At 25.6% G+C, this 17,169-nt stretch overlaps 1 protein-coding gene across 1 annotated transcript; it reads right to left on the bottom strand.

The window, feature by feature from the left end:
- Positions 1-870: 870 nt before the first annotated feature.
- LOC114130346 (anaphase-promoting complex subunit 1) lies at positions 871-17,141 on the bottom strand. The gene is made up of 32 exons (XM_027995304.2): positions 16,791-17,141; positions 16,578-16,736; positions 15,529-15,769; positions 15,147-15,241; positions 13,738-13,894; positions 13,440-13,573; positions 13,249-13,382; positions 11,227-11,337; positions 10,934-11,152; positions 10,457-10,649; positions 9,460-9,626; positions 9,184-9,385; positions 9,039-9,099; positions 8,516-8,982; positions 8,295-8,447; positions 8,024-8,191; positions 7,259-7,430; positions 6,924-7,204; positions 6,664-6,848; positions 6,275-6,509; positions 6,042-6,204; positions 5,618-5,980; positions 4,898-5,024; positions 4,617-4,838; positions 4,350-4,551; positions 2,916-3,151; positions 2,587-2,850; positions 2,170-2,308; positions 1,906-2,097; positions 1,658-1,844; positions 1,465-1,587; positions 871-1,020 (listed from the first exon to the last, which is right to left on the bottom strand). The coding sequence occupies exons 1-32, from the start codon at positions 16,812-16,814 to the stop codon at positions 938-940; spliced, it is 5,859 nt and encodes a 1,952-aa protein (XP_027851105.2). The 5' UTR covers positions 16,815-17,141; the 3' UTR covers positions 871-937.
- Between the last annotated feature and the right edge of the window lie 28 nt (positions 17,142-17,169).

The following is a 17,169-nucleotide window of genomic DNA, read 5'->3' on the forward strand; positions in this document are numbered from 1 at the left end:
TGTTGGTTTAACTTAGTATTTTGAGCTATAGCTTTTAAAAAATCCTTAAGTTCTATTTCATTTTCCCCAAATTGCTTGCATAAAGCATTTAATTTTAGAATCATAGAATCTATGCTCGTTAGATAATATTGTCAAATTAACATTCCAAATTGAGTGGAGGTATTCGACGATATGTATTATATTTTTTATATGGTTAAACTTGGCGAAATTTACCTACTTTTTTGCTGTTCCCTACAAGAAAATAATAATATGAGATAGGTTGAACGTACGATATTCCCGCCGACCATATTCACTACATAAACAGTTCAAACCACAATTTAAGATATTAAAATATATCTTAATTCACGGTTGAAACATAGATAAATTTTTTTTATATTGACTAATAGACAGTAGTGTGTAGGGCAATGGTGTGGTGAACCTTTTGTGAACCATGATGCATAACATGTTTTAGTACCTACCCACTCTTTATTCCCTTAATATATATTATGCGGAATCCCAAATAAGTAGATTTTACTGTATTAACCCTTCCAGAGTATTTTAATGGTTTTCCTCTTGTGTCTAATTCTTTACTATTTAACATTAAATAAGACACTTCAATAGAAATTCAATTGAAATAAAACCAGATAATAAAAATTGAAGTAAACTTAAAATGTATTTTTAATTACAATTAAAATGGTTAACAGTTTATATTTTAACTATTATCAATATATCATTATTATTTATTAAATTGAATGATTTTATCATTCATTTGTAAAAGTATATTTTTATAAAAGGAAACACATACATTCAAATATTAGTAATAATTAAAAATAATGTATATTATTTTTATAAATGTTTAAAATATAATATATAGAAAAATAAAAACACAAATTATTTAGGTATTTAAATATACAATATTTTGTACAACTATTACCTATAGATAAAAATTAAATTAAAATTATGAACATATTTTACTAATTGTTTCCCATGATAAATAAAGCCCCTTGGTATATTCATACAACAAATGTGGGTCTGCAAATGCTGAAAAAAATGAATGTTAGTTAATAATCAATAAAAAAAAATATATCAAATACATTGTGTGATTCTTGCAATGTAAAACTTTCATTTTTTTGACAATCTATATTATATAATATTTTGAGTTTTATACTTCTAAATTGAACAATTTTTGGATTATTTGGAAATTTTAAAAATAAATTTTGAAGGAGCAGTTAAGTAAATTTAAATATTTAAAACTTAGATAAGTATAAATCAATATAAAAAAGGGGATTCTTTTGCTAATCTATTCAACTTATAAAAAATTTTAACATTAATAATTAATTAATTAAAAAAAAAAAAATGATGTGTAAACATTGAATATGCAGTTTTTAAAAAATTTTAAATTTGTGAAAAATATATTACATAAAATTTAAGTTAATTTAATTTAATTAGCTACAATATTATACCAAAATAATATTAAAATCTTACCAAATTCAGGTATTTTGCATTTATGTGGAATATCCAATAATGTAGAATATGCACTTTTAATCAACTCAGTTTTAGAGTTTTGAATATCTGTAGAGTCCCAACATAGTTTAACTGAAATCCCTTCTTTACAACCAAATTCATAAAACATAGTTAGTAACTTTTATTTCTTAATAAAATAATTAATTATTTTTACCTCCTTCCCAACTTTGAATCATAGCATCACATGTCATTTCAATTGACGAGGCAAATAATATTGGAATTAATTTTGATCTATCATTTAATTTTTCTTTGGAACAAACAATTGTACTAGCAGACTCAATAAATAATTTTAATTGCCAACAATAAAAACTACTAGGTGGTTGAGGTAAATTACTTAAGGTCTAAAATTAAATAATTAATAGATTTATTTAATTCAATTAGTACAATAGTAGAACAACATACCTTCATAATTGGCATCCAAAGAGGTAATAAAAATACTTTATCATGCACTATTGAATTAAATAATATTTGAGCATATTGCCGAGTCACGGTTATTTGATGAGGATCATCAACTTTTTCCCCTGTTAAATTTAAAAAGTAACGAACCATTTGAACAATTTTTGGATCAGATGAGAACCCATATATAATTTCAGGCTGAAAATATTTTAAATTCAAATTACAAACTTAAAAAAATCAAGAAGTTAAAAATTAGCAATCATAACTTACAGAAATTATCCAAGAATTAAAATTATTTGAACTTAGATTTTGTGCTATGAGAGATTTGTAACCATTTGGATCTTCTGCATATGATAAATGTCCAGCTTTGTGCTTAACATTTAAACAACTGACATTGCTTAACATATGTCTATAATAAATTAATTTAAATTGTTATAATTTATATTTTTAAGCACAATAATATATGATAAATAATAATTGTTATAAAATACAACTTTTTATTTAATTAATAAAATAATGAAGTGTACTAAATATATTTAAATTGATTTAAAATGTAAAGGCAAATATTGTTCAAATTTCTACTTTAATGTCAATTGTTGGTTAAAATAATTGAAAAAAATAGTAAAAACAAATAGGTACGTAGACCACCGTTATAAGTTATATAAATCTTTTTTAACATTTTCTTACTCAAGCTTATCCCAATTTCTATCACGTTCAAACACTATTGACCAATATCTATCATCTTCAACATGTACTTCTTTTAATAATGATAATTGTGGCAATAAACACGGAGCTCTGATAGTATAATATTCATTTTTGTAATATTCAGTGTCAAGAAAAATAACTTTTAAATGAACATAACACAAATCTCCCGAATCAATATCTCTTGGTAATACTATTCTAGGTTCAGTAGCTAAAATATAAAGATGTCTAAAAGCTTGTAAATGATATCTGAAATAATAGATAAAAACCAATTTGATCATATGTAAAATTTAATTTTTAATTTTAATTCTTACCTGTTGTCATTACTATGTGTAGGAAATTGTGGATAAAATGCTATAACAAGTGCAGCTACAGCTTCTGGAGTAGTTGAAAGAGTATATCTTCCACCACCTAAAAATAATAAGCCTAGTGCCATATGTGTAGCCAAATGAGATCCATAGGTAATAACACTATGGGGTGACACACTCACTCTTGATCTTAAATATCTACAAATCCGCAAAACTTCTAAATCACCAGTACCTGCCATTACCTTAAGTAAAATAAATAATAAATTAAGATTATTTTAACAAGCATTTTTATAATCTGAGTGGAACGAGAAAGTTATTGTTTTAATATCTAATATAAGATATGATCTATAATTAGTTATAATATTCAAAAACAATGTTAGTTTTTCAAACCTTCAATCATATACAATGGAGGTAACCACAATTGTTAATTACTATGTTCTAAATTTTCATCCAATTATTTTATAGTTAAGAGTAAGGCTGAGATTTTGATGCAAAGGCATCCTTTTTTATGGTGTTTTGAAACGTTGGTCCGTAAGTATAAAAAGTGTTTTGGGTGATACTGATTATTTGAAAGTAATTTTTATTGCATATTTTGACAAGATTAACCTAAAGTGCATTTTTTTTTTTAAAACGATTTTAGTGCATTTTCTTAGTTTTTAGAGCATTTTTCACAATTTATTCATAAAATGAAAGAAAATTGTTGCGATTAACAAGCAACTTTCAGCAAACTGTCAATAGTACGAATATTAAATTATATAGCATGACAAGTTAACGTCGATAACAATTTTATTATAGCTAGGCCTCAATAAGTATTATTGAATTAGTAACCAATTAGTATGTCTAGAACTAAACAAGTAACAAATACTATAAAAATATTATATTATAAATATAATTAAAATGCATTTTTATAGTGCATTAAAATCTCGGGCCTAGTTATGAGAAATACACAATTACTAAACACACATATGAAGCAAAACTAATCAGGGAAATAGTACTATAAAATAATAATTTCAAAAATAACCTATTGGGATGACACATGCACAATAACAAATAGTTATCTGAAATGAGATGTGTAGTGGTGATTGGCAACATTAAATGAATAAGATAGTTGAAACATCAATTGTATGATTTGTAGTTTCATATAATATTTTAAATATCAATTTAAAATTTAAATTCTAAGACAATTTTTTAAAAAAAATTGAATTTATTTTTCATTAAAAATTTAACATTAAACTTCAATTTCTAATAACATAAATGCACATCTAAAATTTTCAGAGTAATTTCATCTAGAATTATTTATAAAATATCAAAAAAATAGTTTTTGAATTGAATTTAATTTCATATTTATAAGGATTCTGTTCTAGAGATTTACTCAAAAAATAGCTATACCGACATTCAGTTTTGTTAGGTTACATAAGAAAATAAGTAGAAATAACTTACCATAGATAATGATATAAGAGTAACATTTATACAAATTTCAATTGTTGATTTCCCACATAGTTCAGCAACTGATTTACTACATAACGATATAAACATTTGACAATAAGATAAAAGAGTATCGAAAGCTTCTTCATTAGCAGACCCAGCAAAACGTAAACCCATTGCCATACAACAGCCAGCTACAATATTACAGTATGTTTGACTAAAAATAAATTTTTAATTCCAAATAATATTATTGATTTTTGTGATAATTTATTAATAACATACTTAATGGTTTCTAAATCAGGATTAGCCATTCCTGGTTTAGGTTTTACTAAGCAGTAGCGTTGAATAGATTGAGGAACAAACTGTTCTATCCAACTTTTGGTGGGTAATATATAATCCCACATAATTAAGCCTCTAGCCAACATTTTAAGTAATATAAATTCAGGATTAATAAAATCTAGTAGGTATGGTGAATCAGGTATGCTCATCCAATTTGCTACAGCTCTATAAAATATAATTTTTAATTATAAAAGTTTATTTTCACATAATCTTAAATAGCTTACTGGTTTCCTGTTTTAAAATACATCATTCCTAAGGCTAAAGTTGCACCTCTTGAAGTAACATCTACATTTACCATTTCTCCTTCGCGAATTTGATAACTTGGATTAATGTACTTATCTTTCTGGGCTCCTTAATAATAATTAAAAACATTATTTGAGATAGAAAAATACAGTTGATATCAGATAGATTGACTTAGCACTGTGACACATTTCATCCATAACTATAGCTCAAACTAGTAGCAGTGTATGTTTCGGCTGAGCTATATTTACTCCATTATGCTTTAGTATACATGACATCAAAATACGGAGAATCCCAAGTTTTACTTATTCACAATACACTAATCTATCTGATATCAATGGCAATTATAGTATATTATATTAATCTAATTAAGTAAAAACTTTAAGAAATAAAATCTTATTACTTATTAAAGTTTTTCAAATGAAAAATAGTTATTAAATATCAAGCACATATATAATATTATGTAGCATGGGTGGCTTGTGTCTCATTTATAAAATCAAAATGATTTTATAATTTATACACTATATTACTATTATTTTACTTATAATTATGAATATTAATTTTTTTGATAACATTTTAATTTAATTATTTATGTGGCCTGTGGACACATTTATATTGACCATCCCTGGTGTATAGTAAAATTGAATATTTAAGTATAATATTATAAATAAACAATTTATTTAATCATTAAATTCTTTATTTACCTGTAAGTGGTTTTTTATGTCCTCCAACCATGTAGTAATGCAAAGTATCTGCAATTGATAAATCACTAAGGCCAACAACATCTGAACCTTTGCCTAATACAACTAAACCAAGACCAAGACTTGCTGCTAATGAATAAGATTCCCTATCAACACTATTATCCATTTCCGGACCAGGTGGCCGGCCTATTTCAGATAACAGTGCTTCTGCTATGTGTCTATGAGCAGTTTTTTGATACAGAAGACCAATACTTAATAATGCTGCTATTTGCAAGTTTTGACTCATATCTAATTCAATTGTAGTTGGAGGTAATAAAGATTCAATAAAGATACATAACATTCGTGTTATTTCTGTATCCATAGTACCTAATAAATAATAAAATTAATAAATAGTAGGTATATATGTATGATAATAAAGGAAATATACCTCTTTTAGCTGCTGCTAATCCAATAAGTATAGCAATACTGGTCATTTCATGAGATCTACATAGATATTCATAAGTATTCATTGTAGCTAAGTTAGTAATATGTCGATTTAATCCTAATGCCATAAGAAATCCAGCGTGTTCTGGTAATCCTTCGGGAGTACTCTATATATATATGCAAACAATAAATGTATAAAAAAAATAGTACTAAATATCATATCATATATAATCATACTCTTGGTTTATTGTATAGAATCCAAGTGGAATCAATATTATCAGCTGTAGGCATTATTCGTAATCCAGCAGCTACTCCATTATGGAATAATGGCCAAAGATTCATATGAGGAACAATATCTATGTGGGTAAGTTCAACTGCAGCACCACGTGGAGTTTTGCCAGACAAACAAAGTTTTGGTAATGGAAGTGGTTCAGTTATAACAGGTTGAATTGATCTCATAGTAAACATTCCTCTAATTATTAAAAAATAGTTTAATAAATTATTGGCTTTAAGTTTTAAGAAATTCTCATTCGTAAATTGAGTTTAGGTACATCATTTTCTAACTATTAAAAGATTTATATTACTTATAGAAACCAATTATGGCATCTTTTTATTCAAAATTTTACCTGCCAACTGGTAGAGCCATTGTTCTTGAACAAATTGAATATAAATATTTTTCTTGTTCTTCAACAAAGTCGTGATCACTAGCTTCTGGTGGTTGCTTAATTCCAATGGTCACTGGATGACAAGATTGTAAGAAATTTCTCACATCTGTAATACGATGATCCTGACTCCACAATAATTTCATAACCTATAATAAATAATAATATAATTATAACTTTTTGTTTAAATAAGATGAACTAAAATACAAATCTAAAATGTATACCTCATCATCCATATTTTCCATGCCATCTTTTATAATACCATTATCTGTTTCACTCACGTCATTCCAATTGTTAGATTTATCTGTATTTGTAAAATTATTTTTTTTATTGCTATTATTATAAAATGTATTTAATGTCTGTGATGCTAAATCTTCTCTCATAATTAATTCATACGTTGATTTTGGCCAATTTGTAGGTGGATTTTCTCTACATTTATCAATAACATCACATAGCAATATTGCAACTCCAGGCGGGTAAGTTAATAAAGTTTGTTGTGTGATTCCTATAAATATAATACAATTTAACTTAAATTGATATTTATTTTTGGCGATTTTACCTATTTTTGACATAAAAAACGTAGCGTGATGATATTTTGACACTTTGCTTTTCAAATTCACAGTCTCTAATGAAATGGTTTCATTTTTATTTAATTTTACTCCTGCAGGATTTATTGTTTTTACCAATGCTTTTATGTGAGCTTTCTTTTTTAAACACAATAAACCATAGATCTGTAAATATAAAAAATAAATATAAATATTTAAAATTTAAATTTTAAACACAGTAAATTCTATAAATATTTTAATATCAATCAAGATTTAATATTTCAAATTATATCATTTTTTTAAATAACCCGAATCAATGTTTAAAAATAATATTAAGAGTTAAATAATTAAAAAACCACATTAAAATTTTCAAATTATCATAGACACTTTTAAATTATTTATGCCTGTACAACATAAAAATTTGTATTCAACAGTACCAATTTTGCAATGTTAGTTTTAATATTAGGACAGATTAACATATTATCAAACTTAAAGGTAAGAATGTTATTTGAGTATGATTATAAGTTATTTGTTATAATTCAATTATTATGTATTACAATTATTATTATGAGTATATACAATATTGGAATTTCAAAATATTAATAACTAAAATATAACATTACAACAGAAAATTTGTACTGGTGAATTCAAACTTGATTAATTTTTTAGGAAGGAGACAACCCATGTATATGTGATGTCAAAAGTATAAAACAAATCTGTACACATAATTATTAAGTGTATCATATTAAAATAAATAATTTTGATTCAATGTGTTTTACCTGAACTATATTCTTGGTCCTTCTATTTACATTTTCTATACAAGGATAAGGATTAGCTTCATAATATTTCATTAGCAAGAAACACAATCTGAAAATGTTAGGTGGACTAGATTCAAAATATGATGGAATACTAAGGGTTTTCAGATTTTCTTCACTTATTTGACTCAACTAAAATTTAAATACATAATCAAATATTTAAATATCCAAATAAATTGTACATGCATTTTCCATATTATAATTTTAAATTTATAAGTAATTGGTAACAACTTACTCCTAATGATAAATAATTTCTGTAACAACAATTAGGATAATCTTTCCAATAATGATAAACATATTCGTCTAATTTCAAATCAGTTGCTAATTGATATAACAATTGTACAATCATTGGTAACAAATTATTTTTCATTGTATTAAGTTTTAAGTCCTTGAAAAAAAAAAAAACAAAACAAAACAATAAACATAAATTAATTTAGTTCATTAAAAAATACATACTTCATAGACTAGATGTAAAGAAAACAAAACATCATAGATATAAGGAAATAGTATTGCATTTGTATCAATATTATTTTTTAAGTTTGAATGTTGATGAAAACTTTGATTATAAATCTTTAGTTTATTTTTCAATCCAAGAGAGGCTGCTACATTATTGCCCCGGAGACTGTTAAATGATGATTTTAACATAAATGTATAGTCTTCGTCACTACCCACATCCAAAACCCTCTGTTTTTTTGATTTAGCTGGAGTATCATTATATGTATTTAGAGAATCTTGTGTTAATGGCAACGATTCCAAATTATATCCTATGAGTCTAAGTAACATCTGGATAAATAATTTCCATTCCTCTTCACCAGATATATTTTGTGTGCCTGGAGCATTTCTAACTGTATACCATTTTGCCATAAGTTCCATTACAGTTGACTTTTTAAGAACATTTTTTAATGTGTTCAAACATTTAGTAACTAAAATAACGTACAGAAGTTAACATTTATAATTATATATTTTAGTAACTACTAACCTAATGGGGAGGAACTAATAACAGGAAAATCAACTCTAATCATACTTCCATCTTCATGAACCTATACATAACGAATAATATTATTACTATCATTATTAAATTAACTTAAGCAGTTAAATAAAAAAAAAAAGTTAAAAATATTTACTAAAGTAACACGAGAAGATATAGGATCTCTTAAGTACTTTAATTCTACTTTCGATGTATAATAATTTATTGATGATTCAGAGTATGGTGTTTCAAAATGTGCAACAAGTTGCGAGTCATATTCAGAAGATGATAAAATACTGTTAACATTTTCATTTATTTGAATATCTTCATTTCTTGTAGATGATAATAAGCTTTTACGACTATAATAAAAATAATTGGATTAACATTAAACAAGATTAAAAATAATAATAATTTAAATAAAATAATACATTACTTTATCAACGGACTTCCAATAGTTGATTTATTTGTTGCTGTAAAATAAGATGTATTTTCATCAAATACTGAAGACATACTCCCTAATTGGATAGAACCAATAATTAATACTCCAGAATATAATGAAATACTGTTTTGACAATCCATTATCACAGTTAAATTTTTTGACTAAAATATAAAAATGAACATTATTCGTCAATTATTAAGAAATAATAATAATTAATTTAAAAATTATAAGTGCAGGTTTAATAAAAATACTTATAAATAATATAAATAGCTATTATTTTTGTAACTAATATTTATTATTAAAATTAATTAAAAATAGCACATACATATTACATAGTATTGTAATAATACTCTAAACCAAAGGTTCCCAAATATATTTTGTACGACCCAATTTGGGGATTTTTTAAAATTTGGTGATCCGCAATATCAACGAATGACCTTTTTTTTAGTGAATTAGTTGTTTACAATAAAAAATATATAACATTTTTTTTTTGCTATAAAAATATAAAGCGACCCACCAATAATATAATGTATAAAATAAAATTGTTTCACGACCCACAGTTTGGGAACCTCTGCTCTAAACGCTTAATTTGAATACAAATTTTTTTTGAATTACTATATTAAATTGTTTTGTCAATTGTTAGAGATTTCACATTTATAAATTATACTTATTGTTTTTATAATGTCACAGATTGTATAGATAAATCAAAAGTAGAAAAAATATTAATTTTAAACAAACAATGTTGTCTAATTTTAATAAAAAAATTAAGTTAATATAGTAATTCCTATTATTTACTCGGGTTGCTGATGATATGTTCAACCTCCAATTATCTATATTATAATCTAAAACTATCTCAAGATAATTGAATTTATTAAGTATTTTTTTCATATTATTTATTAAATATTAAATTAATTAACTAATACAAATTATAATAGTATCTAATAAAAGATTTATGTTAATTTTTTGTTTATAACTGGTGGTTAATAATTACTGGTAAATATGCTGCATCTTTTGCTAAAAGAACAGTGACGTTTCCTAAAGTAATATCACTCATATTTGTTTCTGAATGTTCCAATTCAACACATATTAATTGGTTTTTTTTAGGTAAAAGATAACATAAATGACGGTCTCCAACAAAATTTGAAGCAATAAATACTTTTGTTGAAGCACATAAATCTTGATTCCTTAACACAAATACAAAATGTAAATAAATTATAAATTTTAATCAATATTTGTGGAATATAGTGACGAATAGGCCTATACGAGTTCTCAAAGTAGGCAATTTGATATGGAGGCTTTGATACCCTAACTTTGCATATTCACATCATTTATTTATAAACTCTTGATAGCAACTTCCAATGACATAAACTATCCCTATCCGTCACTGTTGAATATGAAAGATTGAAGGTAGTTACATTTTCTTGATTTCAATGAGAAAAGCAATTTAAAAATATTTAAAAGTATATACCCTTTAGTATTTTGATTTTCTGTCCACATGTATTCTAAACAAATATCTGGGCTAACAGGTTTAGAGTTATTATCGCCATACATGCTTCCATGACCCAGCCTAGCATTAACAATACGAGACATTGATGTTGGAGTATTGTATGTTTGATTTGTAATAGTAGCATTTGAACGCCTTTTTGAAGTATTTGATGGACTATTCCAAACAGAGGAGTTGTAATGACTAAAATTGATAAGTTGTATTTTAAAATATACCAACTATTTGTTTATGTGTTAAATAAAACATTAATATTAAACCTTATTCCAGTCATAGGACTTAGAGTATTAAATGGTGACATTATATTAGGCGTACTCCGTCTATTATTGAAAGTGAATGGACTTGAGTTGACTGGATGATTTAATGATAATCTAAAAAAAAATAATCATATACACTTTTAGAAAACATTTAAAAAGAATGTCAACTTATTTTTTTTCTTCCTCAGACTTATGCATAATTCTATAAAGTTGAATTAAATAGAACCATTAATCTTATGAGGTTAGCTTTAATATTAGTGTCAACTTGACTATTAAATCTCTCACCTTGAGACAAAACACAGAAATCTTTGATCAGAATACTTTGTTGGCATACACTATCAGAATAGGAAGTTCCATGAATTAAATAGAAATAAAAACTGATGAACTAATAAAAGTAGTCAAATTGATAAGATTAAGACAAGTATGGTTGCTATACGTCCCAGTATGGCCAGGACACTTGTGGTTTTTAACCAAGTGTCCTGGTGTCTCGAGAAAGTGTTTCCTACACATTAAAAAATGCAAGATTAAACGTACAATAATAAAAAGTATTTTATTTTTAGACTTTATATGGTCTAATGGATAACAAACATTAGCCCCTAAGACAATAGTAAATTGGAAAAATGTCAAGAAATCAGTACTCTTTATAAAAACTATAATGTCAAATAATGTTTATTTTGATGATGAAATGTTTTTTGAATAATTCAAAATTTTTTTCATCAACAAAATGATGATGGGCATTGTCACAAAATAGAAAAAAAATGGATATACATTTTAAAAATATTCACCAATAACAGTCATGCATTTTTTGAGCTATTAAAAGTTGTTGAATTTAGTTTTGTTCTACCGGGTTCAAATGCAGCTATGGAACGTGGTTTTTTCATAGATGAATATCATATGGACAAATTCAAGAACAAACTTGATATTAAAATGGTAGAAGCTACTCTTATTATAAAAACGTGCTTCAATAATAATAAATCTTGTCAAGTATTCTACGACCAAATTTTGGGAAATAAGTTCATGTCAACTATGTAGTAAAATCAACAGAAGAAACCCTGGACTCTGAAAGTTCTGAAGACTAAGCATATGAATTATTATTATTATTTAAATTATTATATCGCTTGTATACATAATTTATTCAAAATACATATAAATAAAATGATAAAAAAAAGTAAATATTATTTTATTATTTATAATTAACATATATACATTTTTTCTTTTATAATCAATATATATATATATATAATATTAATCCATTCAAAATGTCTCGAGTTAAAAAAAATATTATCTGGTAATTCTAGGATTAAGAATCAATCAAGAAAAAATAAAATTTCTAGTAAAATAGCCAAAACCATAATATGCACAATTAAATCAAATTTGAAAAGTAAAAGATTAGAATGAGCTGGTTATATGCAGAGATAACAAGAGATATAATAATTACAATTTTTTCTGAGTTACCGAACAGAAAAAGATCCAAAGAATAGATTCTCATAAATATCACAAGGAAAAAAAATAGAAGACTTCAAAGACAGAGTTAGAAGAAACGGAATAAAAGAGGCAGCATAATGTGTTTCAAGAACTGTAAAAGCTAGAAGAAGAAAACTGATCTATTGTCAAACTTAAATTTAAGAATATTATCTGTGTTTGTAAATTAGTATTTTTTAAGATTCTTAAATTTTAATGAGTACACATAATATTAATGATTAGTTATTGATTAATAATGCTCATATTATAATAAATACATTTAAATATAAATATAAATTCAATTAACACAAAAAATAGTATTAACTGAGTTTAATAAGCAAACTTACTATAATATTAAAGCTAATAATGTAAGATTAGTTTAATTAAATAAAAATTGGTTATATTGCATATAGCTGTACAAAGAATACAAATAGCGTGGTGATTTTTTTAAAAAAGTTATTATATATAATTTAAATTCACAAAAAACATTTTGTAAAACAATAATGCATTTAAAAAATAATGAGTGTTAATTGTTTACAGTTAAAAGATTCACCCTGTACTTGCCTGTCAGTTAAAAACCCTGAACCAGCTACTAATGAGCTTGACATGGCATTAATTTGATTACTGTTACTAGGAATATATGATGGATTTGTTGTTGTAGAATAGATAGAATCTTGACCACACATAATATTACATTCCTATAAATCAAGAATAAAAAAAATTAAAATGCAACTTTAAAAAATATAATAGTTTACTTCAGTTGTTGGCTTTCTGATCTTCCATACACTGTGTAGACCATTTAACATGTCATACATCAAACATATATTAAACTCAATACTTGTGAAAACTATAGTAGTTAAACAATCTCTGGCATACTGCAATACACTTCCTACAAAATTAAATTGATATAATTAAATTTTCTTCCTCATAGAATACAGTTAATAATTATGTTAATTTACACACTGTATTAAACATATAGAAAATATTTTTACGATAAAAGGTACAACTGTACAAGTAATAACTGATAAAGATGATCCTAATATAATTAAATACCTTGTTTAAGTAAGAATAAAGGCAAAACTTCTTTTAAAGGTTGACTCAATGAGTAAATGGTTGGTAATGGTAAAGATTTTCCTGTCATATCAATAGGAACTTGACCTAAATCTCTTTCAATTAATATGCCAAAACTTGTATTCCAAACAGATGTTACCTGAAAAAAATAATTCAAATTTTAATATTTATTGATTTGTAATAATCAGGGCTTGGATTTATAAGCACTAGAAAAATAAACAAAAATGATCTTAAAACTATTATATTCATTTATGCATTAAATATGTTTACAAAACCATAGCTTTAATTTTTTTAAATTTTATTATAATCCAACAAGAGATAGTTCTTCTACACATCCCCACACAACACCCTACCACACTGTTTCTTAACCTTTTTAGTGTCACGACCCCCCAAAATAGGTATACAATATGGCCAATCACTTCTCTTATTTAAATTAATTACAAATTTGTACTGTAAAAATATCATATCATTAACCAAATAACCAAACAAAATATACCATTTTGAATAACAATTAATAAATACCATATGTAGTACCTAATTTAAACTTGTTACAGGTATAAGTATTATTGTTTATTCTATAAAAATTTTAAATAAAAAGGTTCATTTATTAAGTTGGTGTTTTATTATTTTTGACTTACGTGACCCCTAGTTATGGTGATCGCAACCTCCCAAGTAGTGAAACACTGCCCTGCCATAATATACTCTATTTCAAATGAGATTATACTAGTTCTGCACATCGCAACTGACAGCGGCTGTAACTTTTTTCCTCACTTTGCAGTGAAATCCATAGCTGACATGTAGCAGATTCGCAGTACCAAACAAAAACTGGTTGGCCACCAAAATAATCTCTTTTTGAAACGGAGTATAGAACTAAATCTTGATGAAATGATGTCTAGTGACAGTTTTACAGTGGTTTTGACTAGCTGTTACAATTTTTTTATGTGGATATACACTTTCCATACATAAATTTATATATTTTTTAATATATTATAAGAGAATATCAAAGAATCCCCCAGAAAACTTTTTTAAAAATTGCCACTAATGATGTTGCTTGGAAATATGCAGATTCAATGTATTCTCTTATTAGATAGAGTATAGATTTTAAATTGATCAGTTCAATTTTTATAATAATTGGCAATCTATATTAATCTTTCTTTTAATTTCATTGTAATTAAACAAGTTTTACTTTAATTAAAAAATAGTTCAATACTGGCATAAAAAAAATAAATTTAACTTTAAATTTTATAATATGCTCCAAAATAATTTATATTATTAATTACACCTTCATAAAACATATCTCATGTTCTCTTAATATGTAATACAAATTATGCAAATATATACAAATCCAAACCCTTTTGATAATTATTAAACTACTCATTTCGATAGTGTACCTTAAAATATAATGGTGTATGCCAAACATCTCCTCCTTCAGAATATAAACTTATTTTTTTCGCATCAACTATACATATGCATGGAACTATTTTTTCTAGAAAATAATATAAACAACTATTAAACATAAATTTAAACTTAATTAACAATATAAACAATATTTAGGTTATAAGAAATGTGGTTGAATATTAGAAATATAAGGCTAAACTAATAATGTATAATCTATATAGTACTTTTAGAGTTAACCTTCTTTCACATTTGCTTTTAATTAATGTTTAGTCTTCTACTTTTACCATTAACATCTATTTGATTACTGTTTTTTTGTGAAAAAGTAACAAAAATAACCCAGACTACTTCATAGCTTTTATAAGTAAGAAAATATACCTTCAGGTTTTATTTCACTATCATTGACTTCTGGTGAAATATTGAATTTACTCCATAAAGCATGAGTAACATTAGTTTCCATCGTATAAGTACAAATTAATGTTCTACAGCTTGGAGTATAGTCTTCTTTATCAGCAGCAGATTTACAAGCATTTCCTCGGCTATGCACTACTATTTTACCAGAAACATATAATTCTTCTTCAGCTCCATCTTTTTCTCTCAAAATAAAGTTTTCTTGTGGCTAAAATAAAACATTAAATCCATAGTAAAAATGTATATAGTATTTACTTCATATCATAAAGTATGAGAAATCAAACAATCATTAAAATAAATTAGTTAATAATTATAAATACTATTTTCAAAAGTCCACATTATTATTAGCCAAAATATTAGATTATACTAAGGGGGCTAGTTTCTTGTTGTCTTAAAAAATAGTAAACGAATAAAGACATCAGCAAAAATGATAGAACATTGTCTTGTTAATCTATCTTCCTTGCTTACTGATTTACTGACTGTTGATATTTTACCATTAAATATTTCTTATGTTTTTTCTTTACTTGTTAATTTAAATGTAATATAATATCTTGATGGGTATTTTTTTTGTTGTAATTATACAATACTAGTTGATCTTGCACGGAATTGTCTATTTAATAGCAGATTTACTCTTCCTTAAACTCTGTTCACTGTTAATTGTGTTACAAATTCTAATGGAATTTGAATAATTCCAAAATAGTTCAGTAAATATTTTCTAAGTGATTATTGAAATTTGACAAAGTCCAAAATAAAATAATACAAGTACAATAATGTGGTAGTAGATAGAGAGGTGTAACTTTAAGTTCTGTGATTCTGCGATTAACAAAATCCTGTCAGTCTGGAGACCAGCTCAAGCTAGAACACTTATCCCTACTATAGTTATCATAAATTTCCATAAGTGGTCTGCAATCAGTCAACCTTCAAAAGGTCTACTGCCCCACACTTATATTTATTTGGCAGGACATCCTCGGTAAATACACTTTATACACTATGTATACAATAATAAAAATACGTACAGGTGTATTATTAGATGGATTCAAAGACAGATCAATTATTGTTTTTGATAAAAATTCATCAGCATGGAGTTCTGGTCGATCATAATATCCAACTGATGGAGTGTTCACTTCACCAATGAATCTATTTTTTACATGTTGCCGCCCAAAAGGTATGAACACCTAAAATTAAAGTTATTGTATTCCAAGATACGTAAATAATTAGGAATAACTTACTTGTGGATTGGTGGCGGCTAACATTGTGTTATATTCATCCAGATTTAAAGCATTCGAAATAATCGGAAACAAATATGGACAATCGCAAATGGCCTACGGGTGTTTACTGTTATACATTCAAATATAAATTAAAAAGCAGCGTCCACAGTAATAATATAATAATCCACGGAATCCCTTAAGTTGATTCAATATACACTAATCATAACTCATAACTAGTAGTCCGAACTATAGTCACAAATAAGTAATAACTACCAGTTACTATACAACGACGAGATTGGTATTTACTATTTAGTGATACCTTTAAAATAGTAATCACGTTTTTTGAAATTTGAAATTACGGAATAACCGGGGATTATCAACGTCGTTTGATAATAAAGCA

Source organism: Aphis gossypii, chromosome 2 (assembly GCF_020184175.1).
Source record: "Aphis gossypii isolate Hap1 chromosome 2, ASM2018417v2, whole genome shotgun sequence".
Taxonomy (NCBI): Eukaryota; Metazoa; Arthropoda; class Insecta; order Hemiptera; family Aphididae; genus Aphis; species Aphis gossypii.

Coding starts and splice junctions, on each gene's coding strand:
- LOC114130346 (XM_027995304.2), bottom strand. CDS start 16,814: ATGTTAGCCGCCACCAATCCACAA. Junction 6,849..6,923: donor TGGAAAATATGGATGATGAG/GTATACATTTTA, acceptor TATTTATTATAG/GTTATGAAATTATTGTGGAG. Junction 1,021..1,464: donor ATGCAAAATACCTGAATTTG/GTAAGATTTTAA, acceptor CATTTTTTTCAG/CATTTGCAGACCCACATTTG.